The sequence below is a fragment of the Oncorhynchus clarkii genome, chromosome 9 (genome assembly GCF_045791955.1).
Source record: "Oncorhynchus clarkii lewisi isolate Uvic-CL-2024 chromosome 9, UVic_Ocla_1.0, whole genome shotgun sequence".
NCBI lineage: Eukaryota > Metazoa > Chordata > Actinopteri > Salmoniformes > Salmonidae > Oncorhynchus > Oncorhynchus clarkii.
In genome coordinates this window covers 36,156,493-36,183,635 of record NC_092155.1, presented here as the reverse complement: position 1 = coordinate 36,183,635, position 27,143 = coordinate 36,156,493, and the positions used below count along the sequence as shown (strand labels likewise).

The 27,143-nt window shown below is 43.2% G+C and overlaps 1 protein-coding gene across 4 annotated transcripts in view; it reads left to right on the top strand.

Moving 5' to 3' along the window:
• LOC139416235 (transmembrane and coiled-coil domains protein 1-like) overlaps positions 1 to 25,364 on the top strand; it is a 55,651-nt gene extending 30,287 nt beyond the window's left edge. Inside the window, exons 1-5 of one of the 4 annotated variants that reach the window (XM_071164664.1) lie at positions 14,051 to 14,199; positions 15,082 to 15,339; positions 17,652 to 18,349; positions 19,842 to 19,977; positions 22,341 to 25,362. In XM_071164664.1, the coding sequence (XP_071020765.1) occupies positions 14,161 to 14,199; positions 15,082 to 15,339; positions 17,652 to 18,349; positions 19,842 to 19,977; positions 22,341 to 22,658 (1,449 nt within the window). In that variant the 5' untranslated portion in view covers positions 14,051 to 14,160 and the 3' untranslated portion in view covers positions 22,659 to 25,362. Of the gene's footprint in view, positions 1 to 14,050; positions 14,200 to 15,081; positions 15,340 to 17,651; positions 18,350 to 19,841; positions 19,978 to 22,340 lie in introns of those variants that run through there. The other 3 variants (XM_071164661.1, XM_071164662.1, XM_071164663.1) reach the window with 3 other exon arrangements.
• Positions 25,365 to 27,143: the final 1,779 nt, after the last annotated feature.

Genomic DNA, 27,143 nt, shown 5'->3' with positions numbered 1-27,143 from the left:
CTACACTCACATGACCTCTCCCAGTGGTAGGCTGCAGTACTGTACAGTAGGACCTAGAGAACACTCTTGACTCATTCTGCACTCTTTCTCAAATGTCCTGGTTTGAACTGGTCAGAACTGGACTGGATTGTCCCTCCCAACACCCCACCTGCCAGGGGCCAGCTGGGTCAAGATTAGAGCACCAAGTGGGCCAGGCAGGGCCAGTGGAGGGGTGTTTTGTGGGGGGGGGGGGGGGGGGGTCAAACACTGTAGGGGAGAAAGGCCTGTACTGATTGTGTTAGTCTCTGTGTCTTCCTATCCATGAATAAATAGGCTGGCAGGGTGGGGCCAACACGCTGTATTGTACAGGGCCAGCAGGGCATTGTGGGATAGCGGCCTCAGTCTCTGTGTTGCATAATCAGGGTGAGACGGACGTAAACAAGACTGGGTCTGGTAAATCCTGACCAGAACCAGCAGACACACACACACACACACAGAGATACACACACATATGTATGAGCATGCAAGTTCACACACTCAAAAGGGCACCTTACTCTCACTGAGCAGTTGTGTTAAATACACACACACATGACTGTGTATCTGAGTTCCTGCATACTGAAAGGCCCACTGACATACATGGAAAACACACAAAATGTACCCCTTGCGACCATCACTGTAATCTGTGACAGGATGTGTCTCTAGCACACTGTGTCTAAACTCCATATTGGTGAGACCAGTCAGGGTCACTGTGTTCTAATCGAATCTACAACACCAAACTACACAGATGCACAGTGGCTAGGGCCAAAACCATTGTTAGACACTCTGGACTCTACCATGTTTACATGCTCGGACCAACTGTTCAGAGCACCCGTTATGGATTCAGCTTTCCTTCATGGGAATTGAAAACTTAATTGTTCTCTTCCCTAGGTTGCACCTATTCAATTATATATCAAGCGCCAGAGCATGTGACAGAGCAGTAACCCTGTGTTTTGTTGTTGTTCGGTCTTGTTGTTTGGGTTGGTCATTAGGATCGTGGCCGCCCCTTGTCCTTCAATCATAAAGCCTCTGTTAATAATCTGTCCAGTGGTTTATGCAACCCCTAATCAGCCCATTGATGGGAGATGAGGGGCTCGGGGGTGCAGGGCTGGGACAAAGGGGTTGAAATGAGCCTGTTCTCAATTGGGGCGGTATTGTTTATGGGGCCCTGAGATTGACTCTCCTTTCCTAGTGGCTTAAGGACCAAGCAACGCCTTCGCTCGTCAAGTAACCTCCAACATGCACACCCCCATCCCGACAACTCATAACCCATATGCACATGGTGGGCAGTGTCAGGATCTCAGTGTACCCCTCTCTCTTTTTTTCTGATTGTTCTCCCTTTCCCTCACTCTCCCTGACTTTCTCACTATCCTCTTTCCTAACTGTCCTCTATCCACTCCCTCCCTATCTCTATTTATTTGTTAATCTTCTTCAACCTTTTTTTCCCCCTTTAAGTTCTTTCTGCCCTTCTTGATTTCCCTCTCCTTTCTCTCTTGTTCCCTCACCAGTCCTGTATCTGTTCTGTCTGTGTTTTGTTCCTGGCTGAGGGCAATACCCTGGAATTCACAGGCCCCAGAGCCTTCTATTCTGGAATCCAGATCATTCTATTTAGCCTCTGCTAAATAGTCATGACAGTGTGGTGATCTTATGTGACAAAGATGTTTGGCAAATTATTCCAAATGGATATCTGACCTAAATCCATCAGATTATTCAATGTTTTGGTCTTTGATTTATTAAAATGTCAGCTTCTCTTAACCCATGCATTCTTATTCAATGTGTGTGTGTGAGTGAGTGTCCCCAAATGGGTTGTAGGTAAAGGGGTGTATTTTCTCTCTGGGTTGTAGCGGGTGCGTAATTGGTGGCAGAGAAGTCAGGCACAGGAGAGCAGAATTGGGTGATAATCGCATATTTATTATACAAAACCAACGGCATCCAGAACAACAAGATAAATAGGCACAAAAATAACCTGTCGTGCGCTCACGGGGATTGTGCACAAGCACTACAATAAACAATCTCACACAAAGACATGGGGGGGAACAGAGGGTTAAATATACAATAACTAATTATTAATTAGGCCTAGCTGTGACATACCATTCCCTATTTGTCAGCAGTATCTGAGTGATTCCTCACAAAAACATTTTAAAAAATACTTTTTACCCCCTTTTTTCCCCAATTTCGTGGTATACGTGGTAGTTAGTCTCTCTATCTCTGCAACTCCTGTACGAACACGGGAGAGGCGACGGTCGAGAGCCATGCTTCCTCAGAAACACGACCCTGCTAATAACATTTTCTTGCATGAATGTATGAATATTGAAAAATATAAACATGAATATTGACAAATCCAAATTTTGGATTTGGTGAATTCTTCAATATATTGTTGAACATACTATACTCATACTATACTCGGCGTAGTGGCAGAGTCGGATCTCTGCTACTCTTAGAGTTATGATCCGATTTGTAAGGGTTACCAACAAATCGTCCCCTTCTGCTGCTGAGTTTCTAAACCGAGGCGCAACATCGCAAGACTTCTGGGAATGCTTGCAAGGCAGACCAAGAAGATCAGGCCGGGGTTTGGGATTTGTTCAAATCTAAAGGCACAACCATGTAGTTGAACATGTCATTACTCCAATTTTGTGAAAGTAACAAACTAACACGTTTTAATTTGAATTAAAAACAGCTTTATGTCGAAGGAGTACCTTTGATTTGAAGGCCTGCACATATGCAATTCGGCGCGAGACAACCTTTAGACCCGATGACATGTTTTTGTGCATGAGCTTACAGGGCCTTCAGCAAGTATTCATACCCCTTGACTTATTCCACATTTTGTTGTGTTACAGCCTGAATTCAAAATGGATTCAATAAAAAAATTGTTGACCTACAGTATATTTGGCATTTGTATATAAAAGGATAATTTAGAAATAATTGATTAAAGATGGCATATTTATGACATTGTGGCTTTACCCAGCCCTCATTTAAGACTCCATAATGTTTCATCTGTAGGTGCTACAAAGCTCTGTAATAAGAGTTGTATTTTGACAATCAATAACAATTTTCTTACAATAACTTATGAATATTGGAAAATAATGTTTTTCAATATATTGTTGAACATAATATCGAAGTTCAACAGTTGGATCTCTGCTAGTCTTAATGTTATGGCCCATTTTATACAGAGACATTGGCGTAATGTAACCAAAGACAGTACACTATTAATTCCTGATCACGCTTGGCTAGCTACAGTGCCTTCAGAAAGTATTCACACCTCTTTACTTTTTCGATATTTTGTTGTGTTACAGCCTGAATTTATAACGTATTAATTTAAGATTTTTTGTCACTGATCTACACACACATTAAAAGCTGAAATCTCTTGAGTCAATAAGTATTCAACCCTTTTGTTACGGCAAAATGTAAAAATGTTCTTAACAAATCACATAATAAGTTGCATGGTCTCATTCCATGTTCAATAATAGTTGTTAAAGATTGCTGTACACCAGTGGAACCCATCCAACTTGAAGGAGCTGGAGAAGTTTTGCCTTGAAGAATGGGAAATAAATCCCAGGGCTAGATGTGCCAAGCTTATAGAGACAAACCCCAAGAGACTTGCAGCTGTAATTTCTGCAAAAGGTGGCTCTACAAAGTATTGACTCTGGGGGGTGAATAGTTACGCATGCTCAAGTTTTCAGTTTTTTTGTCTTATTTCTTGTTTGTTTCGCAATAAAAAATATTTTGCATCTTCAAAGTGGTAGGCATGTTGTGTAAATCAAATTGTACAAAACCCCCCAAAATCTATTTTAATTCCAGGTTGTAAGGCAAATAAAATAGGAAAAATGCCAAGGGGGTGAATACTTTCGCAAGCCACTGTAAACAGCAAACCTGGTTTATAAAAACACCTCGCGGCACAACGCCTCTCCCCTATTTGACCTAGATAGTTTGTGTGTATCTATTGATATGTAGGCTACGTGTGCCTTTTTAAAGATGTATGTAGTTCTGTCCTTGAGCTGTTCTTGTCTAATGATGTTCTGTAGTATGTCATTCTGTATTATGTTTCATGTTTTGTATGGACCCCAGGAAGAGTAGCTGCTGCTTTTGCAACAGCTAATGGGGATCCTAATAAAATACCAAATATCACTTGTTCTTGTCAAGCTGATATGCCAAATAACAGTCTAAAAACCACTTGAGGGCAAATAAATAAGATTTGTCCGTTGCACTTCAACAAAGACAGACACAATGAGAAATAAAATCCAGAAAATCACATTGTAGGATTTTTTATGAATTTATTTGCAAATTATGGTGGAAAATAAGTAGTTGGTCACCTACAAACAAGCAAGATTTCTGGCTCTCACAGACCTGTAACTTCTTCTTTAAGAGACTCCTCTGTCCTCTACTCGTTACCTCTATTAATGGCACCTGTTTGAACTTGTTATCAGTATAAAAGACACCTGTCCACAACCTCAAACAGTCACACTCCAAACTCCACTATGGCCAAGACCAAAGAGCTGTCAAAGGACACCAGAAACAAAATTGTAGACCTGCACCAGGCTGGGAAGACTGAATCTGCAATAGGTAAGCAGCTTGGTTTGAAGAAATCAACTGTGGGAGCAATTATTAGGAAACGGAAGACAGACAAGACCACTGATAATCTCCCTCGATCTGGGGCTCCACGCAAGATCTCACCACGTGGGGTCAAAATGATCAGAAGAACGGTGAGCAAAAATCCCAGAACCACACGGGGGGACCTAGTGAATGACCTGCAGAGAGCTGGGACCAAAGTAACAAAGCCTACCATCAGTAACACACTACACCGCCAGGGACTCAAATCCTGCAGTGCCAGACGTGTCCCCCTGCTTAAGCCAGTACATGTCCAAAGCCCGTCTGAAGTTTGCTAGAGAGCATTTGGATGATCCAGAAGAAGATTGGGAGAATGTCATATGGTCAGATTAAACCAAAATATAACTTTTTGGTAAAAACTCAACTCGTCGTGTTTGGAGGACAAAGAATGCTGAGTTGCATTCAAAGAACACCATACCTACTGTGAAGCATGGGGGTGGAAACATCATGCTTTGGGGCTGTTTTTCTGCAAAGGGACCAGGACGACTGATCCGTGTAAAGGAAAGAATGAATGAGGCCATGTAATCAAGAGATTTTGAGTGAAAACCTCATTCCATCAGCAAGGGCATTGAAGATGAAACGTGGCTGGGTCTTTCAGCATGACAATGATCCCAAACACACTGCCCGGGCAACGAAGGAGTGGCTTCGTAAGAAGCATTTCAAGGTCCTGGAGTGGCCTAGCCAGTCTCCAGATCTCAACCCCATAGAAAATCTTTGGAGGGAGTTGAAAGTCTGTCATGTATGACATTCCTGGGGATGTGTGAACTTAAATGTTGTATTACCATATGATTTTTGTTTGTTCTATATAGTTATGTACTTGAAAATGTATCAATTGACCAATTCAGCACATTGAGCACTTGATACAAAATATTGTCCAGTATTGAAATGCTTCACTGGATCAATCTGAAACTTTGCACACACACAGCTTTGCACACACAATCTAATTTGCACCTAAACTGCAATAATACATTATGGTCTTTCTCTTGCATTTCAAAGATAATGATTTTTTAAAATTATTATTATCTTTTACCAGATCTAATGTGTTATATTCTCCCACATTAATTTCAAATGCACAAACCTCAAAGTGTTTCCTTTCAAATTGTATCAAGGATATGCATATCTTTGCTTCAGGTCCTGAGCTACAGGCAGTTAGATTTGGGTATGTCATTTTAGGCGAGAAAAAAAAAAAGGGTCCAATCCTTAAGAGGTAGAGACAGATCTGGGTCTGCAACATGTATGTGATGCTAACTCTAAAAGCACCTGCAAACCAGTTAGGTCAGTCAGACTATGGCACGGGTCTTTCCCTGAATGATTGATTGATACATATTAAATAGTCATATGCCCCCTTTCATTCATTACAGGAATTAGAGTTGAGTCGAGTGGACACACACACTCCCAGAAACCTCAGAATGACTGAGGCCTACTCTTATGTAAGCCACCTTTCTCCTAAACTCTAGCCTCTCTCTGGGTCTTGGTCCCTCATCCCCTCTATTCCTCCCTCCCACAATCCTCATTAAAGCCTGTATTCATCCCCTCTCCTTCTCTCTCCCGCCTTCATCCTCCTCCCCCTCCCTCCTCTCAGTTTTTGTCAGCCCTCATCCTGCTTTACCCCCCTATGTGCCCCGCTTCACTTCTCTTCCTGATTGGTTGTGAGCAGTTGGTATACAAAAACACACACACACACACACATTGCATTGTGGTCTTGTTGGTCATATGACCATATAATCTGAGAAGGGGTTTATGGTGGAGCTGTTTTTTAGCTAAAACTGATTCTGTTTTCTCATAGAAAACCTAGTCATCTTTAAGGACATGACAACACTGTTTTTTTTTAGGACTGTAACATGATGTATCCTACAGTATGTGGAATGTGGATGTGTGGTGAGTGACATCAGGCCCACTGGCAGTAGCCAGTAGGGACAGAGATGAGATCATAGGATTCTGATGCAAGTCTATTTTGATTTCAGGCAGGTGATTGGCTAAGAGATTCTGGCTGTGAAGCTCATTGGTCAGGCTATGTAGGCTAGGTTCATTTCTGGTTGGTTTCTGTGTGTTGGCCATCAGTGCTGATTGGCTGTGACAATCAAGCTGTGGAAGATAATTAGCTCAGGCTTGACAGTTATTTTTCTACTTATGAGATGTTTTCTGCATCAGCTAGCCAACTGTGGAGTTTCACTGGCCCAGAAACTGTAACGGATTAAAATACTTTCTCCCTTGCCCCCTTCCCTGTGCGCTTGCTCCCCCTCTCACCTCCCTCTCTCCCTCCTTCTCATTCTCTCACTCACACACACACACTGACAGCTCCTGGTGGTCTCTTTTCTCCTCCCTACTCCCTCGTTCCCCGCACATTCGTCCTCATGGTCTCACTTTCGCTCTTTCTCCCTCAGTGGATTTACGCCCTATAGACTCTGTGAAAACTTAACCCTGCGTTCAAACTGCAGTCAACTCTTCCTTCAGTTAACTCTGCATTCAATCTTCGGTCAGCTCTTCCTTTCGTTAACCCTGAAGTTTGTCACCCTGCGTTCAAACTGCAGTCAACTCTAGTCAGTTAACTGTCACTTCTTGTCATCCTGAGGCTGCATCAAGACGACCCTACGATGCGAGGACTCCTTGTTGTTCCAGGAGCACTGTGTCTGTGGGATTTGTGCTCGCTGAAGCGTGTGTGTGTGTGCTCCATAGGCTTCACATTGGCTGGACTCTCCCTCCACTCTGTAGAGTGTGTGATCAGTGAAGCCTCGACCCAGCAGAGCTGCTGCTCTATGTCTCTCAGGCTGATAGCAGGACAGGCTGGTATCAGGGTCTCCTAGGTCTGTGGACTCAGTGGTGACTGAGTTTACTGGACGAAGTAGCGGTTTAGCTGGGTCTGCTCTTGGATTAACGTAGCAGGTGTAAAACAAAAGCCTGAAACTAGATCCCCTTCATACTGGTCTTGACGAGAAAAACGAAAACTGTTGGGAGAGGTTCTATTCTGCACTGTTCAACCAATACAGTAAATGTGGAGGAGGAGTTAATATGAAGTGTCACCTTCTTAACGTCGCGTCACAGACTCTTTCATTTCCCCTGAAACCATAACATCTGGTTGTTGGGGACTTGGCAGAGGATAGCTGTTTGATGGACAGACTGGACTATGGACAGTGGACTCTGCCTCAGTGGATCTTATGCTGGGGCCAGATACTATACTCAGTCTTGATAGTATTCCATTGGCTCCTACAGAGGTTATTCACAGTCTTTGTCTAGTGGTAGTGGATCTTGTTCCAAGAGGACCAGGCAGTAAGTGAGTCCAGTGTGATGAGTGGACCCTTGGCTCAGTCCTCCTCCCTGCTCTCCCCCCCACTCTCCTTTGAGGTGTAAATGATCCCCCCCCCCCCCAATAACCCCCTCCCCACATGAGGCTGTGTGAGGCTCCATGCACGCACCCCCTCATCATGGAGGTCATCCTCAACCTGATAACTGCTGACATCTCTCCATCTCCCTCCCCCACCACCGTGAGTCTCCACCTGTATACAACGTGTGCCTGTATGTGTGTGTTCATCTATGTTGGACCTCACAGCCATGTGCACGTACTTCTCAAAATGTGGTTTTTCATTGTATATATGTGTGTACAGACATCCATGTTTGTATCCATCCATATATAGCATCTATGAATGTTAATCTGTCTACAATGTGTAAAAATGTCCTTGCGTTACACGAACCAATACACACCCATGTTGAAACCTAACAGAGCATTTGAGAAACTGTGAGTTGCGGTAAGAGACGAAAGGCCTGTACTGAGAAGCTTTGAGAGGACTTTGTTTTGACGTCATGAGGACTGAAAGCCTGTGTTGTGATGGCTGGGCTAGGGAAAGCCACAGCATTTCAACAGGCTCCCAGTTTAGTTTAGTTTAGTCGGTGTGGGGTTTTTTTCCGGTTGGAAGCGGACACAACAGGCTTTTCTCCCAGACCCCTCTGAATTCCTCCACATAACAAAAGTTAGCTGCTGGCGAGCTTGAACTGTGTGTTTGTGTGTTTAGTAAATGGCTGCTTTGCCCAGCGTCACACAGAGTTATGTAATTGTCCGTAGCTATTGAATGGACCTCATTGTTGTCTGATTGGAACCCATTAAAGACACAAATAAAGCTGATTTCCATTAAAAACTATCAGAGCTACTTAACTTGGCAAGGCTGGGTGGGAACTGAGACCATCAGGAAAGGAGAGGGTTAGAGAAGAGAGGAGAGGAACTGAGAGAAGAGGAAATGGAGGTTAAATGGGGAGGAAGAGCAGGAGATGGATGAAGAGAGGAGAAGAGGGGAGTCATTAAGACTGGGGGAGAGGAGATCAGGAAAGGAAAAGCATTGGGAACTTGTGTTAATCAGTTAATCAGTTTTGACCCTAGAGAGGGAAATTCTAGGGCCTTAGTCCATTACAGTGTCTCCCAGTCTGCCAATCTTATACTGAGCTGTGCAGTAAGCTCTCCCTAGACCTAGTATAGAATAGTCCTGCACTGTAAGGTCTGCTGTGTACTTACTACTGGTAAATGATTTCCACTCACATGATCTGATGTTATATCTAGGCTTAATTCCGGTGGACACACACACAGGGGAGTCGCAGAGATATCCACAGTGGTTAGTCAGGTGGAGTTCTCCGGGGGTGTGGTTATATTGTACAGTGGATGGCACTACAGTATGTAACTCATTACCATGTACGTGAAGTGGTGATACCTGTCAACTCCTGATAAGTGTGATGCATACACTCAACTTGAGCCATTTATGGCTGACAAGAGTTAGTTGGATGAGGGGTGCAGGTATATGTCCAATGTATGACACACATACTATATATTGTACCATATATGTATCACATTTTCAACCTATGAAACAGTCAAGGATAAACTTTGCACTGTCATGTGAATGTGCTTTGTGATTGTCTACTGTATACAGACATAGTTATGCTCCGTCTAGGCGTAAACAATAAGATGTGCTCGTCACAGGTGTATTGAGTTTAGGGTATCTTTTCTCCATGGCTAAGTACACCTCTGTTGGTCCCTCTCTCTTTCTCTCTCGCTCTCCCTTTTCCTTCCTTTATTTGAGATCTGAACTTTACACTCCAGATTAGCTTTACTACCCTTGACCCCTAGCTTCTGTGGATCAGACGGAACACTGTGACCATGGTAACGTGTTCCGAGTGGGTGAGGATCTCTAGGGCATTAGAGGAGTCTGCTTTCATAAAGCCCTTATCAGTGTCTGTCCTCCCTTATAGCTCAGAAATCCTTTATCAAGATGGAAGTTAGGCCATACTCTCAGATAAATGAGAGGGGCATTGGGAAAATGAGGGATTACCATTCTCCTCTTTCTGGTGTGTGTGTGTGTGTGTGTGTGTGTGTGTGTGTGTGTGTGTGTGTGTGTGTGTGTGTGTGTGTGTGTGTGTGTGTGTGTGTGTGTGTGTGTGTTTTTTTCTTGCATCTGTACCTGGACGCATGCTCTTGCTTATCGTGCGTTTTAGGCCCAGTTTATGGGGATGGATGGATTACTCCTGTGCCAGTCTGTGAGTGTCTCTGATCTGTTCGTTATCACGGGCAAGCTTGTGTCTCAGCGCTGCTTCGCAGGGCACTCAAGTTCACTGTGGTCAGCTGACTCAGCCATTCCTTGGCCTCCCTCCTTTATCTATCTCAGTCAGTGGCCAGACAGCTATTTAAGTAGGCCGTTTTTGAGGCCACAGTTAATCCGTGTCATCATGTCTTTGATCTCACTTCTGCAGTTAAAGCCATGTAGCTTAGTCTTACCACTGATGACGCTTATTTAAAAATGTAATCCTTTTTATCATAAGGTTGTAATGTAACAAAATGTGGAAAAAGTGAAGGGGTCTGAAAACTTTACGAATGCACTTTAATTTGACACATTTTTGGATCTGGATATATAGGTCTATGGATTCTCACTTTAGGCATACGGTTGAAATGCGAACTTTTCTCATTCTTTGATTAATTTCCTTGTCAATTGGCAGCACATCTTGTTAATTGGGACTTTTCATTTTAGCTGTCATCATAATAATAGGCTTGTCCTCTTTTTGGGCCATTAAAGAGATTCTCTGGTAATTTTGTGTACTTTTTAGCCAGTATTTCTGAAAGTAGCACTCACGAGCCAAAAGTGGTCCCCGAAAATGACGTACTACGTCACATATGTGCAGATATGTGCACCACGCCATTGCTCTCTCTGTGTCTCTCTTGCCGCGTTCAAAACAACGGGGAACTAGGAAATTTCTGACTTCTGACTTCAGTGTGTTCAAAACAACTGGCAACTCAGGAAAAAACAAGATCAGACTGGGAAAAATCGGTTTGAATAGTCATCCAACTCGGGAACTCGGGCCTCTTTCTAGAGCTCTGACTTTCCAACCTGAAGATCACTTATTATGTCATGATTTGATATTTTTCTGAGTTCCTAGTTGTTTTGAATGCGGCAACTCTTTGCTGTGTCCACTGAGCCTTTCTGCCCACCGTGCAACCTCATTGGATAATGCTGGGCAGGCCTTTTTCTAGCTGTCACTCGAATGCGAGGGGCTGAAGCTCATTGGCTAGAACTCAAATTGCTAGGGTGCAGGCCTATGTGGGAGAAAATGTAGGGAAAATGTCTCAGCAGAGCTTCAAGAAAAGAGTGGCTTTGAAACTAGGGATTTTGTGGCTAATTGAGGTAAAACAGTAATTCTGCTCCTAGATTATTCATGTAGACTATGAACTAAACATTGACACATCCAGTCCAAAGCAGGAGGTTTCAAAGTCATCATTGTATGATTAGGATTTCACAATTTATATACAGTTGAAGTCGGAGGTTTACATACACTTAGGTTGGAGTCATTAAAACTTGTTTTTCAACCACTCCACACATGTCTTAGCAAGTTGGTTAGGACATCTACTTTGTGTACGACAAGTAATTTTTCCAACAATTGTTTACAGACCCATTATTTCACTTATTAACTGTACCACAATTCCAGTGGGTCAGAAGTTCACATACACTAAGTTGACTGTGCTTTTAAACAGCTTGGAAAATAGCAGAAAATTATGTCATGGCTTTAGAAGCTTCTGATCGGCTGTGTACCTGTGGATGTATTTCAAGGCCTACCTTCAAACTCAGTGCCTCTTTGCTTGACATCATGGAAAAGTCAAAAGAAATCAGCCAAAACCTCAGTAAACAAATTGTAGACCTCCACAAGTCTGGTTCATCCATGGGAGCAATTTCCAAACGCCTAAAGGTACCACGTTTATCTGTACAAAAAATAATGCGCAAGTATAAACACCATGGGACCACGCAGCAGTCATACCGCTCAGGAAGGAGACGCGTTCTGTCTCCTAGAGATGAATGTACTTTAGTGCGAAAAGTGCAAATCGATCCCAGAACAACAGCAAAGGACCCTGTGAAGATGCTGAAGGAAACAGGTACAAAAGTATCTATATCCACAGAAAAACAAGTCCTATATCGACATAACCTGAAAGGCCGCTCAGCAAGGAAGAAGCCACTGCTCCAAAACTGTCATAAAAAAGCCAGACTACGGTTTGCAACTGCACATGGGGACAAAGATCGTACTTTTTGGAGAAATGTCTTCTGGTCTGATGAAACAAAAATAGAACTGTTTGGCCATAATGACCATCGTTATGTTTGGAAGAAAAAGGGGGAGGCTTGCAAACCGAAGAACACCATCCCAACTGTGAAGCACGAGGGTGGCAGCATCATGTTGTGGGGGTGCTTTGCTGCAGGAGGGACTGGTGCATTTCACAAAATAGATGGCATTATGAGGGAGGAAAATTATGGGACATATTGAAGCAACATCTCAAGACATCAGAAGTGAATGTGTCTTCCAAATGGACAATGACCCCAAGCATACTTCTAAAGTTGTGGCAAAATGGCTTAAGGGCAACAAAGTCAAGGTATTGGAGTGGCCATCACAAAACCCTTACCTCAATCCCATAGAAAATTTGTGGGAAGAACTGAAAAAGCATGTGCGAGCAAGGAGGCCTTCAAACCTGACTCAACTTATTGTGGGAAGCTTGTTGAAGGCTACCTGAAACGTTTGACCCAAGTTAAACAATTTAAAGGCAATGCTACCAAATACTAATTGAGTGTATGTACATTTCTGACCCACTGGGAATGTGATGAAAGAAATACAAGCTGAAATAAATCATTCTCTCCACTATTATTCTGACATTTCACATTCATAAAACAAAGTGGCGATCCTAACTGACCTAAAACAGGGATTTTCTACTAGGATTAAATGTCAGGAATTGTGAAAAACTGAGTTTAACTGTACTTGGCTAAGGTGTATGTAAACGTTCGACTTCAACTGTATATATTTTTGATTTAACTAGACAGGTCAGTTAAGAATTCATTCTTATTTACAATGAAGGCCTACTCCGGCCAAACCCGGACGATGCTGGGCCAATTGTGCACCGCCCTATGGGACTCCGAATCACTGCCAGATATGATGCAGCCTGGATTCGAACCAGGTAATGTAGTGAAACCTCATGCAGAGATGCAGTGCCTTTGATTGCTGCACCACTTGGGAGCCCAACAATGCCGTATTCAAAATAATTGGTGTGTGTGTGTGTGTGTGTGTGTGTGTGTGTGTGTGTGTGTGTGTGTGTGTGTGTGTGTGTGTGTGTGTGTGTGTGTGTGTGTGTGTGTGTGTGTGTGTGTGTGTGTGTGTGTGTGTGTGTGTGTGTGTGGCATTCCTGAAACTGTCAGACTGGTTGAGCTTGTCCCACTGCCACCTTTCTTCAGCTGCTGTTTGGCACAGAGAGAGGCAAAGTTTTGATGTTATCTAATTTACACTCCCAACCACCCTGATTTCTGTACTCTGTTAGTCAGTTTTTCCTCCCTGAATGAATGTCTGTTTTCAGAATGGAAAGATTAAACCTAGATTAAGGAGGGAGTTTTATATAAATAGTTATATGTCCAAGGGTTTTGTTTCTATAAATCCATGTCAAGGTCAAAAAGTTGTTTACGGAAAATTGTTCAGATTTTTTCGTTTTGACCTTTTTTGGAGAACATCCTGTTTCCTCCAGTTTTTTTCTGAGAAACGATTTGCATTGTGCAATACATTTTGATTAATACATATGCAATACATATGATTCATATTCTTGTGTGACAGGTGAAACGAAAACCTTGAGGTGAAAATACATAGTGAAACTACAGGGTTAGGCTACTGTGTTCAAAGAAGGAATAAATGTTCCTCTTATTTCCACCAAGTTGTTTGAAATAAATAAACATGAACAATACAGATCGCGGGCGGTTTGAAATGTCTCTGACAAGTCTTTTTTTTTTACCACAATCGGAACATGAGCGGATAATGATTGACGTTTGAGCACTTCTTGCACTTGGCTCTAGGCGGGATTGCAGGAGGATGATGTCACCACTTTCACGCCGAGGGGAGGGGGTGAGGAGCGTCGGGGAGAGGAGGATAGTCAGGGTTCAGGTACACTAAATCTGTATACATAAATTAGGGGAGTTGGCGTGAGCAAGGGGCGAAGCTCCAGAGCGGGATACATGAATGAAGTCGCCAGACCGACTGAGGGAATAAGGTAACATGGATTGGGAACAAGTACTCCGATTGGAGAATGGCAAGGTGAGAGAGTTTTCGCTGCATTGCAGTTTCGCTGTCCCTTGTCTTTTTGAAAGTATCAGGTGTCTCTGTATTTTGGAGCATAATGGTTTCAATAGACTGGATTTTAGTTTTCTTACAGCTGTCTCAATTACCGGATGCTGTGGTTTTCTTTTTAATCATGTCATTACAGAGTGGTATATGTCATCAGTTAGTCATATTGTGCCAACAGGTGAGGAATCTGCCAGTTTTCTATTTCCCAACTTTGGCGTGCATATACTGGCTCTCCCCATCCCTCTTGCTCCTGTCTGTTCGGTGCACTGTAGCATATGCCAGTGTCAGTCTCTGATGCGTAGAATGGCCCCAGGGAATGTGTTGACAGTTAGGTTAGTAAGTAGTGAGCATGGCCCTTGACTTTGTCGCTACTGGAGTTGTAGGGCTTAGGGGATTCATGGTTCCCAGTCTATTCTAACTCCTAACTATCATGGAGTGCTAATCGAATACCACATTTCCCATTTAGATTTAGTTTTTTTACACTGGTGCTTGTTGGCAGAAATCAAGTCAATGCCTGAAAAAGCAAAGGTTGTCTGTAGGTAGACCTAATCTGTGAATCAATGTCAACACTGTAATCGCAAATCCGACATCCTGTCATACATGATGTCCTACATTGTACTGGGCACACTAGTGATTAGGTTCAATGATATTATCCACCTCCACTCATGATTAACAATTTGTTACTGATGACAAATGTTTGATTTCCTCTATGGTTCAGCCTGCATGCCATGCTACACAGTCAGTATTGTCTGGGCATATGGAAGGAAATTGGTTATTTTTCAGCCGCTTCCTTTTTTCTGTTTTCTTTGTGGAGCCCATATTGTGATCATGAATTCCCCTCTCCTCCACCAGATTGAGCGGTTGGAGGTGAGTGGCTTAGCTCAGACCCCCCAGGCAGTGTCGTGTGGGGAGGATGGGTCTTTCTCTGGGGGTGACGATGGCACCCCGGACCCCCAGCGCACCAAGCAGGCCATCGCCCAGCTGCAGCAGAAAATCCTGAAGCTCACCGAGCAGATCAAGATTGAGCAGACGGCCAGAGACAACAACGTGGCCGAGTACCTCAAACTGGCCAACAACGCTGACAAGCAGCAGAGTGCCCGCATCAAACAGGTGAGCATTGTTTTATAATCAGAGTTTTTATCGTTTTGATATGAAACACAAAACAGTTGAATGACAATACACCAGACAGATCTACTTTTACTGGATAACAGCACTGCTAAATGATAGAATATATGACTACAATACAGTGCATTTGGAAAGTATTCAGACCCCCTCACTTTTTCCACATTTTGTTACGTTACAGCTGTATTCTGAAATGGATTAAAAAATATATATATCTCATCAATCTACACACAATACCCCATAATGACAAAGCAAAAACTGTTTTTTTTTACAACTTTTTTGCAAATGTATTAAAATAAAAAAAGGAAATATCACATTACATACAGTACCAGTCAAAAGTTTGGAGTGGACACACCTACAGCACTCATCCCAGGGTTTTTCTCTATTTTTACTATTTTCTACATTGTAGAATAATAGTGAAGATATCAAAACTATGAAATAGCACATATGGAATCATGTAGTAACCAAAAACAATTGTTAAACAAATCTAAATATATTTTATATTTGAGAATCTTCAAAGTAGCCACCCTTTGCCTTGATGACAGCTTTGCACACTCTTGGCATTCTCTCAACCAGCTTCATGAGGTAGTCACCTGGAATGTGTTACAATTAACAGCTGTACCTTTGTTAAAAGTAAATTCATGGAATTTCTTTCCTTCTTAATGTGTTTGAGCCAATCAGATGTGACAAGGTAGGGTTGGTATACAGAAGATAGACCAATTCCATGTTATGGCAAGAACAGCTCAAATGAGCAAAGAGAAATGACCGTCCATTACTTTAAGACATGAAGGTCAGTCAATCCGGAAAATTACAAGATCTTTGAAAGTTTGAATGTTTCTTCAAGTGCAGTTCCAAAACCATCAAGTTACCACCACAGGAAAGGAAGAGCTACCACAGCATTCTGCAGCGATACGCCATCCCATCTGGTTTGCACTTAGTAGGACTATTGTTTGTTTTTCAACAGGACAATGGCCCAACACACCTCCAGGCTGTGTAAGGGCTATTTGACCAAGAAGGAGAGTGATGGAGTACTGCATTAGATGACCTGGCCTCCACAATCACACGACCTCAACCCAATTGAGATGGTTTGGGATGAGTTGGACCGCAGAGTGAAGGAAAAGCAGCCAACAAGTGCTCAGCATATGTGGGAACTCATTCAAGACTGTTGGAAAAGCATTCCAGGTGAAGCTGGTTGAGAGAATGCCAAAGCTGTCATCAAGGCAAGGTTAGCTACTTTGAAGAATTTGTTAAACACTTTTTTGGTTACTACATGATTCCATATGGGGTTTTTCAGAGCTTTCTTGGGTATGACGCTACAAGCTTGGCATACCTATTTTTGGGGAGTCCCCCCCCCCCCCCCCCTCATGACAGAGAAAATAAGTTATTTGTTATGGCACACTATTAATTTCCTGCAGTTCTGTACATTTTACCATGTGGCTTAGAGAAAATGTTGCAGTTTTAAAGCACGTTTGCTGCAAATCTACTCATTTTGCCATGGGCGGAGAGAATATTTTGACATTTTATAACTCATTTCATATAATTCTACTACAATTCTACACATTTTGCAATAGGGTGGAGGCAAATGTTTTCAGTTTTTAATATGACAATTGATGATTAATGTGTTATCCCGGTCGGTAATTTGACCATGCTTACTACGTTTAGATAGTTGGCCGCTAGACTAATTTACCAATCTAAAACATCTTTGCTGACATGGGCTAATTGAGTGACTGCTGATGCACAGCCACATTTCCAATTTGCACCTTTTGTATTATATTATTCTAACTCACAACAGTAAGTTGAGACCCTGACTTTGTACGTGCATTTAAAAAATGGTATTGACCCACGTGTAGATGAAGGGGAGGAGACAGGTTAAATAAGGATTTAAAGCCTTGAGACAATTGAGACATGGATTGTGTATGTGTGACATTTAGGGCGTGAATGGGAGTGCCTTTAAATGGGGTATGGTAGTAGGTTCCAGGCGCACCGGTTTGTGTCAAGAACTGCAACACTGCTGGGTTTTTCACGAGCAACAGTTTCCCATTGTGTATCAAGAATGGTCTACCACCCAAAGGACATCCAGCTAGACACAACTGTGGGAAGCATTGGAGTCAACATGGGCCAGCATCCCTGTGGAACGCTTTCAACACCTTGTAGAGTCCATGCCCAGACAAAATTTGGCTTTTCTGAAGGCAAAAGGAATGGGGGGCAACTCAATATTAGGAAGATGTTCCTAATGTTTGGTATACTCAGTGTAAATGTCATATTAAACACGGTAATCTAAATGTCCTATATAACTGCAGGTGTTTGAGAAGAAGAACCAGAAGTCAGCCCAGACCATCCAGCAGCTGCAGAGGAAGCTGGAACACTACCACCGCAAGCTGAGGGAGGTGGAGCACAACGGCATCCCTCGCCAGTCCAAGGACGTCCTCAGGGACATGCAGCAGGGCCTAAAGGGTGTGGGGGCAAAGGTCACAGGCTTCAGCGAAGGTGTGGTGGACAGCGTCAAGGGAGGCCTCACCAGCTTCTCGCAGGCCACGCACTCTGCTGCCGCCGGGGTCGTCTCCAAGCCCCGAGAGATCGCCTCGCTGTTCCGCAACAAGTTTGGCAGCGCCGACAACATCCCCGGGCTGAAGGACTCCTTGGATGACCCGTCATGTGTTGAGGAGGGTTTGATGGGGGCCGGGGGGAGGTCTCTGGGCCTCGCAGGCCACCACCACCTGCAGTCCAGTCCCAAGTACGGTAGCGAGGATGACTGCTCCAGCGCTACCTCAGGGTCGGCAGGGGCCAACAGCACGACTGGGGCCCCCGGAGGCCCCCCCAGCTCCAGGGGGAACACCCTGGAGAGGAGCCAGAGCTCCAGCCTGGACATGCTGCTGCAGGAAGTGCAGGAGCTGAGGGAAGGCCAGGGGAGACTAGAGGAGAGTCTGGAGGTACTTAAGAGCCACTATCAGAGGGACTACACTGTCATCATGCAGACCCTACAGGAGGAACGATTCAGGTACGGAAACAAGAATCATTAAATAACGAGAGAGAGAGAGAGAGACCTGTATGAAAAACTCCATTCAAAGATGGATAAGGTTAACATTTGAGAGGTTATCAAGTGTTATGGAAGCATGTATGTTTGTTGTAAAGGTAGTGACAGTAAACATAAAGATACACAGAAATTACAGAAACACCGTTATGCATCATTCAGGCAGAGAGAACAGCTGTAGACTACTAAACTGTAGAGGTGTTTGTCCAGACAATTTAGTAAAGACACTAAAGGAACAGAGGTCTCCATTTAAATATATTTAGGCAAATTAACAGGGGAGAGAGAGAGAGAGAGAGAGAGATGTGTTTAGGCAACAAATCCAGACCATCAAAACTGAGGGACCCTAATGAGCTTTGAGCGTGTCTGCTGATGACTATGTTCTCGCAATTAACCACACAGCTATGGTTAAACCACTGTGTTTAAACCTTTGATAAGAGTCTGAAGCATAACTAATGAAGAAATGGGTGGATGAATGAATGAGAATACAACCTGGACTGAAGACTTTGTATTGATCTTTTTTTTTTGTTGAGCGGATGGTCGGGGGCCGGAACATACAAATTGACTGCAAGAAGCCCAAACAGATGTAATATTTGACTAGAACAGAATCACACATAAAACATTGCTTACATTTGCATATTATCACATATATATCTCTCTATTATGCATGGGAATACTTTGGAACAGATTTCTTAAATTAAAATTACTTGGAGCTGATTTCCTGGTGTTTTTTTTGTTCTTTATGTCCAACAATGAGTTTATGCTCAGACAACTTGGCTTCTGCGGTAGGTCCTCCTCCTCCCCTTCTCTCTGACTCACCTGTTATGCTTCTATTCTGCTTGATCTGTTGTGTGTGTGCGTGCCGGTGTGGTACCAGAGGGAAGAGTTGTAGATCATATTAAAATGTGAATCTAAACAGGTCAGGTGAGCCATAATGAGATCAGACTGGTGAGGTGATTCACCTAATCACACACACATGCATGCACAGACAAGCACATTATGCATTTATTCAAATTTTTCCTGACACATTTTGTACGACTGTATTCAAAAATACTCACGTTCATATACAGCTCTTTTTTGTGCCTGTTCAGTTGCTTTCCACTACTAATAACATCAATCTTCCTGGTCTCCTCCCTCCTGCTGAGAGTATGTGATTGGTCAGTGTCATCCTGCTGATTATCTGCCATTGGTCAGTCTTATCGACAGACGAGTAAGCATGTGCTAATCAGCTCACAGATAGCCATCAGTCCAGTCAGTTGTCATTTGACCTAAAAGCTCTTTAGGCTCTTTTCCTGGAAAAACTGGAACCTCTGTTTCTCTAAAGTGGCACTCGAGAGAGTGTCTGTTTGTCTGTGTGTGCGCGCGTGCGTGTGTGACTGTCCGCCTCTCTGTATCTCTGTCTGTGTCTATGTTTGTGTGAGCTATTAGACTAACATTTGTGTCTATATTTGGGTATGTCTAGGTGTGAGCGTCTGGAGGAGCAGCTGAATGATCTGACAGAGCTTCATCAGAATGAGATCCTAAACCTGAAGCAGGAGCTGGCCAGCATGGAGGAGAAGATAGCCTACCAGTCCTACGAGAGAGCCAGAGACTCACAGGTCAGTCACACGCACAACCACACACACACACACACACACTGTACACATACAAACTAGATAGCAAGACAATTGTATGATTGTGATTAATTTCACAAACACAATTTCATCTGAAGTCAAACAGAAAGGCTTTCAGTTATAAGGAATGAGGATGAGGCACAATAATATTTCTTCTGTGTGTGGGAGTACCAGGTTATTTTACAGTTTACCGCCATTTACCTGGTATTTAATTTGGATGACAATACATGATAATGAATTCATATTTACAGTTGAAGTTGGAAGTTTACATACACCTTAGCCAAATAGATTTAAACTCAGTTTTACACAATTCCTGACATTTAATCCTAGTAAAAAATCCCTGTCTTAGGTCAGTTAGGATCACCACTTTATTTTAAGAATGTGAAATGTCAGAATAATAGTGGAGAGAACGATTTATTTCAGCTTTTATTTCTTTCATCACATTCCCAGTGGGTCAGAAGTTTACATACACTCAATTAGTATTTGGTAGCATTGCCTTTAAATTGTTTAACTTGGATCAAAGGTTTCAGGTAACCTTCCACAAGCTTCCCACAATAAGTTGGGTGCATTTTGGACCATTCCTCCTGACAGAGCTGGTGTAACTGAGTCAGGTTTGTTGGCCTCCTTGCTCACACACGCTTTTTCAGTTCTGCCCACAAATGTTCTATAGGATTGAGGTCATGGCTTTGTGATGGCCACTCTAATACCTTGACTTTGTTGTCCTTAAGCCATTTTGCCACGACTTTGGAAGTATGCTTGGGGTCATTGTCCATTTGGAAGACCCATTTGCGACCAAGCTTTAACTTTCTGACTGATGTCTTGAGATGTTGCTTCAATATATCACATAATTTTCCTCCCTCATGATGCCATCTATTTTGTGAAGTGCACCCGTCCCTCCTGCAGCAAAGCACTGCCACAACATGATCCTGCCACCCCCGTGCTTCACAGCTTGGGATGGTGTTCTTCGGCTTGCGAACGTCCCCCTTTATCCTCCAAACATAACGATGGTCATTAGGGCCAAACAGTTCTATTTTTGTTTAATCAGACAAGAGGACATTTCTCCAAAAAGTATGATCTTTGTCCCCATGTGCAGTTGCAAACCGTAGTCTGGCTTTTTTATGGCGGTTTTGGAGCAGTGGCTTCTTCCTTGCTGAGCGGCCTTTCAGGTTATGTCAATATAGGACTTGTTTTACTGTGGATATAGATACTTTTGTACCTGTTTCCTCCAGCATCTTTACAAGGTCCTTTGCTGTTGTTCTGGGATTGATTTGCACTTTTCTCACTAAAGTACGTTTATCTCTAGGAGACCGAACGCGTCTCCTTCCTAAATGGTATGACTGCTGCTTGGTCCCATTGTGTTTATACTTGCGCACTATTTTTTGTACGGATGAGCATGGTACCTTCAGGTGTTTGGAAATTGCTCCCAAGGATGAACCAGACTTGTGGAGGTCTACAATTTGTTTTCTGAGGTTTTGGCTGATTTCTTTTGATTTTCCCATGATGTCAAGCGAAGAGGCACTAATTTTGAAGGTAGGCCTTGAAATAAATCCACAGGAACACCTCCAATTGACTCAAATGATGTCAATTAGCCCATTAGAAGCTTCTAAAGCCATGACATCATTTTCTGGAATTTTCCAAGCTGTTTAAAGGCACAGTCTACTTATTGTATGTAAACTTCTGACCCACTGGAATTGTGATACAATGAGTTATAAGTGAAATAATGGTTCTGTAAACAAATGTTGGGTAAATTACTTGTGTCATGCACAATGTAGATCTCCTAACCGACATGCCAAAACTATAGTTTGTTAACAAGAAATTTGTGGAGTGGTTGAAAAACAAGTTTTAACGACTCCAACCTAAGTGTATGTAAACTACTGACTTCAACTGTATATTTGTTTCATTGGAATCCATAAGAACTAGCATCATAATGTACCAGATAGTTAGTTATTTTGTTGAGTTCTTTCACAGGTTCGTCCCAGAAAAGTAACCATTGTTTCAATGTAATTTCTTTTTAAATAACAGGGCATTACCAGCTTAAACAGGACTGTAAAATGAACTGAAAACCATGTCTGTGTACCATAACCTCAGTGGGTTGTTTGTCTGTAAACAGAGCATTTCCGTGTCTGTAAACCACATGTCCTTTTGTCCTGCATGAGGTTGTGGGTGCACAACGTTGCCTTGTCTTTAACCTACACATCCCTCTCTTTGATGTTTTAAATTAAATGCTAGAGTTTTACATTGAATGATCTTTGTTATTTGTCTGTCAGACACTACTGTCTTTACTTTACTGCGTGTAGTAGTACTGAGTAATACTATGTGTAACACTTTTCTCTTGACCTGTCCTGTAGGAAGCCCTGGAGGCGTGTCAGACACGTATCTCTAAGATGGAGTTGCAGCAGCAACAGCAGCAGGTGGTCCAGCTAGAGGGCTTAGAGAATGCCACAGCCCGGACACTGCTGGGGAAGCTCATCAACGTCCTCCTGGCCCTCATGGCCGTGCTCCTGGTGTTTGTCTCCACCATAGCCAACTGTGTGATCCCCCTGATGAAGACCCGCTCCCGGTCCTTCTCCACCCTCCTCCTCATCCTGCTCTTCGCCTTCATCTGGAGGAACTGGGACGCGCTGTCGGGCTGCTGCACGCACCGCGCCCTGCAGCCACCCAGATGACCGCGTGGAGAGGTGTGGTTCTATGACTACGCATGGGGGTGGAACTCTGTCCACACACACACAAGAAGCAGGATCAGCCTAACTGCCAATGGGATGTGGTGGTTGTGTTGACGGACGCCGAGGAATGAGCCTATCTGTTGAGCTCAGTGAGGTGGGACTGAGGAGAAAGTCAGGGAAGGAGGGAAGATGAGAATACCACTCAATTCTGACATTCATTTAGGAAGAATGAGACTTTGTTTACATTTTTGGAGATCAGAAATAGTTTTTTTTTCTTTCACAGGATGCATCCTGATACTGTTTTATTTCCTAGGAGTTAATCAAGTATATTATTGTCGTTATTATTATTTCTAATATTATTATTTTTATTTTCATTTTTTTTTATTCAGTACCATGTAGCGTTAAGCTCCTCCCACTCTGCACAAAGAGGAGCTGTCAGGAAACTGATTGGAAGTTCACCTCAGGCTCAGGCCCTCTGCAGAGAAATGCTATTCTGATTGTCTGCCTTTCAGGAAGAAAGTGCTCTACCTGGCTGTTATGGGTAGAATATAAAAAGATGAATGAATGCCCTCGCACATTTCCCCACGCGATGGCTTGATTCTGAGATCAGAAGGAACCTTTCTACCGAGGACTTTTTGTTTCCCGGACAATACTTTGAGTGTCACGCCTAGAGACTCCTTGTGCTTCCGTACATCCTTTTCAATTAAGATAGGTGATATCATGAATGATAATGACTTATAGAGTGTGGCAACAGCTTAGACAAGAGGGAGGGTTTAACAGTTAGGGCCATTCGCCACAGAGCCACCAGAGACCAAAGGTCAAATACAAATAAGGCCACTTTGCAGGAAATGTGGAGTTGCCATGATACTGCTTTTTACTGGTGCCCACCCATTGTGTCAGCTGAAGTCCATGTTGAAAAGGAATGCTGCTTTTGCCAGACAAAGACAACTGTATCCACTGCCATGCTACTGTTGTTCGATGCGCTGCCTGTATTACGAATGTGACTCACTCCATCACTTACGGTTCTCTCTCTCCCTTTCACTCTCTTTTTATCCCCATGTTTCCTCCAATATTCATTCTGTCCTATGTGCCAAAACTCTCCCGTTGCACCTGGTTAATAAATAGGGAGGTTTTTATGTTCTTTCTTTCTTTGGTATGTAAAGGGAAAAGACCCAGCGCAGGTCATATAGCCTTGTGGGGATGAGAGGCAAAATGTCAATTACACCCTATTCCCTTTATAGTGCACCACTTTCACTGTGTATAATAGAGAATAATGTGCCATTTGTGATACAAAACATACAGTTCTCTTCGTTGATCAGCCAATTGTACATACGGCCTACTTGTATGTCGCACCTTGGATTTGAGGTGTATGACAAATAATATTAGCCTGGTTCCCAGATCTGTTTGTGCTTTATTAGCCAACTCCTCTGATTCATGGTCATGACATTGCAGAAGAATTGACTAAACAAAGCACACACTGATATGGAACCAGGCTAACAGAATATACCTTAACAAGGCCACTTCTGAGTAATTGCTCTGAGAAACTCACTGCTAATGATCTGATGTGTGTTTCCTAATCCGGGTCCTTGATTACTGTTGAATATGCTGGCTCTCAATCCATTTTATCCTCCCATTCATTTGTTCAAGGTCCTTCAGTTCAAGGTCCTTCGACCTAACTGACATGCATGAGTCCATCTGAAGTCCAGTCTGCAGCTCCATTAGGAGCTTGTTTGAAGATAATAACTGATATTGGGATTTGCGTTCTGGGACAAGGATGGAGGAACACTACATTTCTTCCTATACATGGCGGCTTAGGCCTATGTTCAGGATCATTGAAACATATTTAAACCAGAAACTGCACTGAATTTGTGTCTTGATCTTGTGTCTTGATCTTGAACGTGCCACAGGTGAATGGCTCCTGAGTTTACTTCTGACTTTGGTGTGACCTTGCCGTGTCCTCTCTGGTGTTTGGTAGGGTAGGGTTGTGTGCTAAACCACTCGAGTGCCTTCTGATGTCCTTTTCTAAGTGTGGGACAATAAAAGTGCATTCCTGATTAACTCCTGGCACTCTGACTTTGTGTGTGTGTGTGTGTTGCATGTGTACCTAGATACGCACTCATAGTCTTGTGTGTGTCTGTCTCAGGCTCTCTTGTAGGATTGGCAAGCGATCATCTCCTCCCTGCTGGCCAAATCCTGTTTCAGGTTGAGGATGGGCAATTATTTAAAGTCATGTTGTTAAACAGATTAATTAATTAAGTGAGATTCTTAAACTGCCTGGACTAAACTTTTTCTAGATGAGATACATTTTACATTTTTAACTAAGGAACAAAGTAGGCTTAAGCACTGATTAGTGTTTAATGTGGATTGATTATAGAAGGAATCAGTCCTGTTGAAGTTCATGTACGAAGCCACTAGATGGCGGTCCTATCCTGTTTAAAACTCCTTAGTGCCTGAGATGACCCACAGATGATCTGTGCGCTCAAATTGAGCCTTGAAACACCTTCATTACAGTGGGTTTAGAAATGTGTGATACATATTTAACTTTTCAATGTGTGTGTGCGTCCGTGTCCTTTATGCAGTGTGTGTTCAAAATATATATATTTGACCATTCATATTCCCTAGCTGTTCATGTCTCATTGTCAGTCCATATGGGGCGGAGAGGCAGTGGAGTGCTGACGCTGTCCCTGTGCAGGGGTTGTTTCTGATCTGGCAGGAAACAGGTTGGTGGGCAGAGCGCAGTCCCAGTCCTTTACCACACTGGACCCACCACAATTTGCATAGTACAGCTCAGCTTCAAAAAACATAGTCCCCTCTGAGCTCGTCATTAAGCTCATGGCCCTGGGACTAAACACCTCGCTCTGCAACTGGATCCTGGACTTCCTGGCTGGCTGCCCACAGGTGGTGAGGGTAGGCAACAACACCTCTGCCACGCTGACCCTCAACACAGGGGGCTGTCAGGGGTATGTGTTCATCCTCTTCCTGTATTCCCTGTTCACCTACGACTGTGTCTATACATGACTCCAGCACCATCATTAAATTTGCAGACGACACGACGGTGATGAGACAGCCTACAGGGAGGTTAGGGCCCTGGCAAAGTGGTCCCAGGACAGAAACCTCTCCCTTAACATCAGCAAAACCAAGAAGCTTATCATGAACTACAGGAAAGCAGGGGGGAGAGGGAGCATGCCCCCATGAACAGCTAGGGCCTGACGTGGACCCTTCATATCGACAGCATGGTGAAGAAGGCTCAACATCGCATCTTCAACCTCAGGCGAATGAAGAAATTTGGCATGGCCCCTCAGATATTCAAGAACGTCTATAGCTGTACTATTGAGAGCATCTTGTCAGGCTGCACCACCACCTGGTATGGAGTGGACGGCCCAATACATTACTGGGGTCGAGCTCCCTGCACTCCAGGACATTTACACCAGACAGTGTCTGAGGAAGGCCTGGAAGATTGTCAAGAACTCCAATCACCCAAGCCATGGACTGTTCACTCCGTTACCATCTTTCAAAAGGTATCGGGTCTCGGACTAACAGGCTCCTGTCTACCTGCTCAGACCTGCACCTTAGAGACACTCCACACATCCAACACTTACACAAGCACATACACATTCACTCACACAGAAACACACACACACATACACTACATGACCAAAAGTATGTGGATACATGTTCGTCGAACATCTCATTCGAAAACCATGGGCATGAATATAGAGTTGGTCCCCCTTTACAGTTATAACAGCCTCTACTCTTTTTTCCTCTAGGTGTTGGAGCATTTCTGTGGGGACTTGCATCCATTCAGGCACAAGAGCATTAGTGAGATCGGGCACTGATGTTGGGCGATTAGGCCAGTCGGCATTTCAATTCATCCCAAAGGTATTCGATGGGGTTCAAATCAAATCAAATTTTATTTGTCACATACACATGGTTAGCAGATGTTAATGCGAGTGTAGCGAAATGCTTGTGCTTCTAGTTCCGACAATGCAGTAATAACAAGTAATCTAACTAACAATTCCAAAACTACTGTCTTGTACACAGTGTAAGGGGATAAAGAATATGTACATAAGGATATATGAATGAGTGATGGTACAGAGCAGCATAGGCAAGATACAGTAGATGGTATCGGGTACAGTATGTACAAATGAGATGAGTATGTAAACAAAGTGGCATAGTATAGTATAAAGTGGCTAGTGATACATGTATTACATAAGGATACCGTCGATGATATAGAGTACAGTATATACGTATGCATATGAGATGAATAATGTAGGGTAAGTAACATTTATATAAGGTAGCATTGTTTAAAGTGGCTAGTGATATATTTACATCATTTCCCATCAATTCCCATTATTAAAGTGGCTGGAGTTGAGTCAGTGTCAGTGTGTTGGCAGCAGCCACTCAGTGTTAGTGGTGGCTGTTTAACAGTCTGATGGCCTTGAGATAGAAGCTGTTTTTCAGTCTCTCGGTCCCAGCTTTGATGCACCT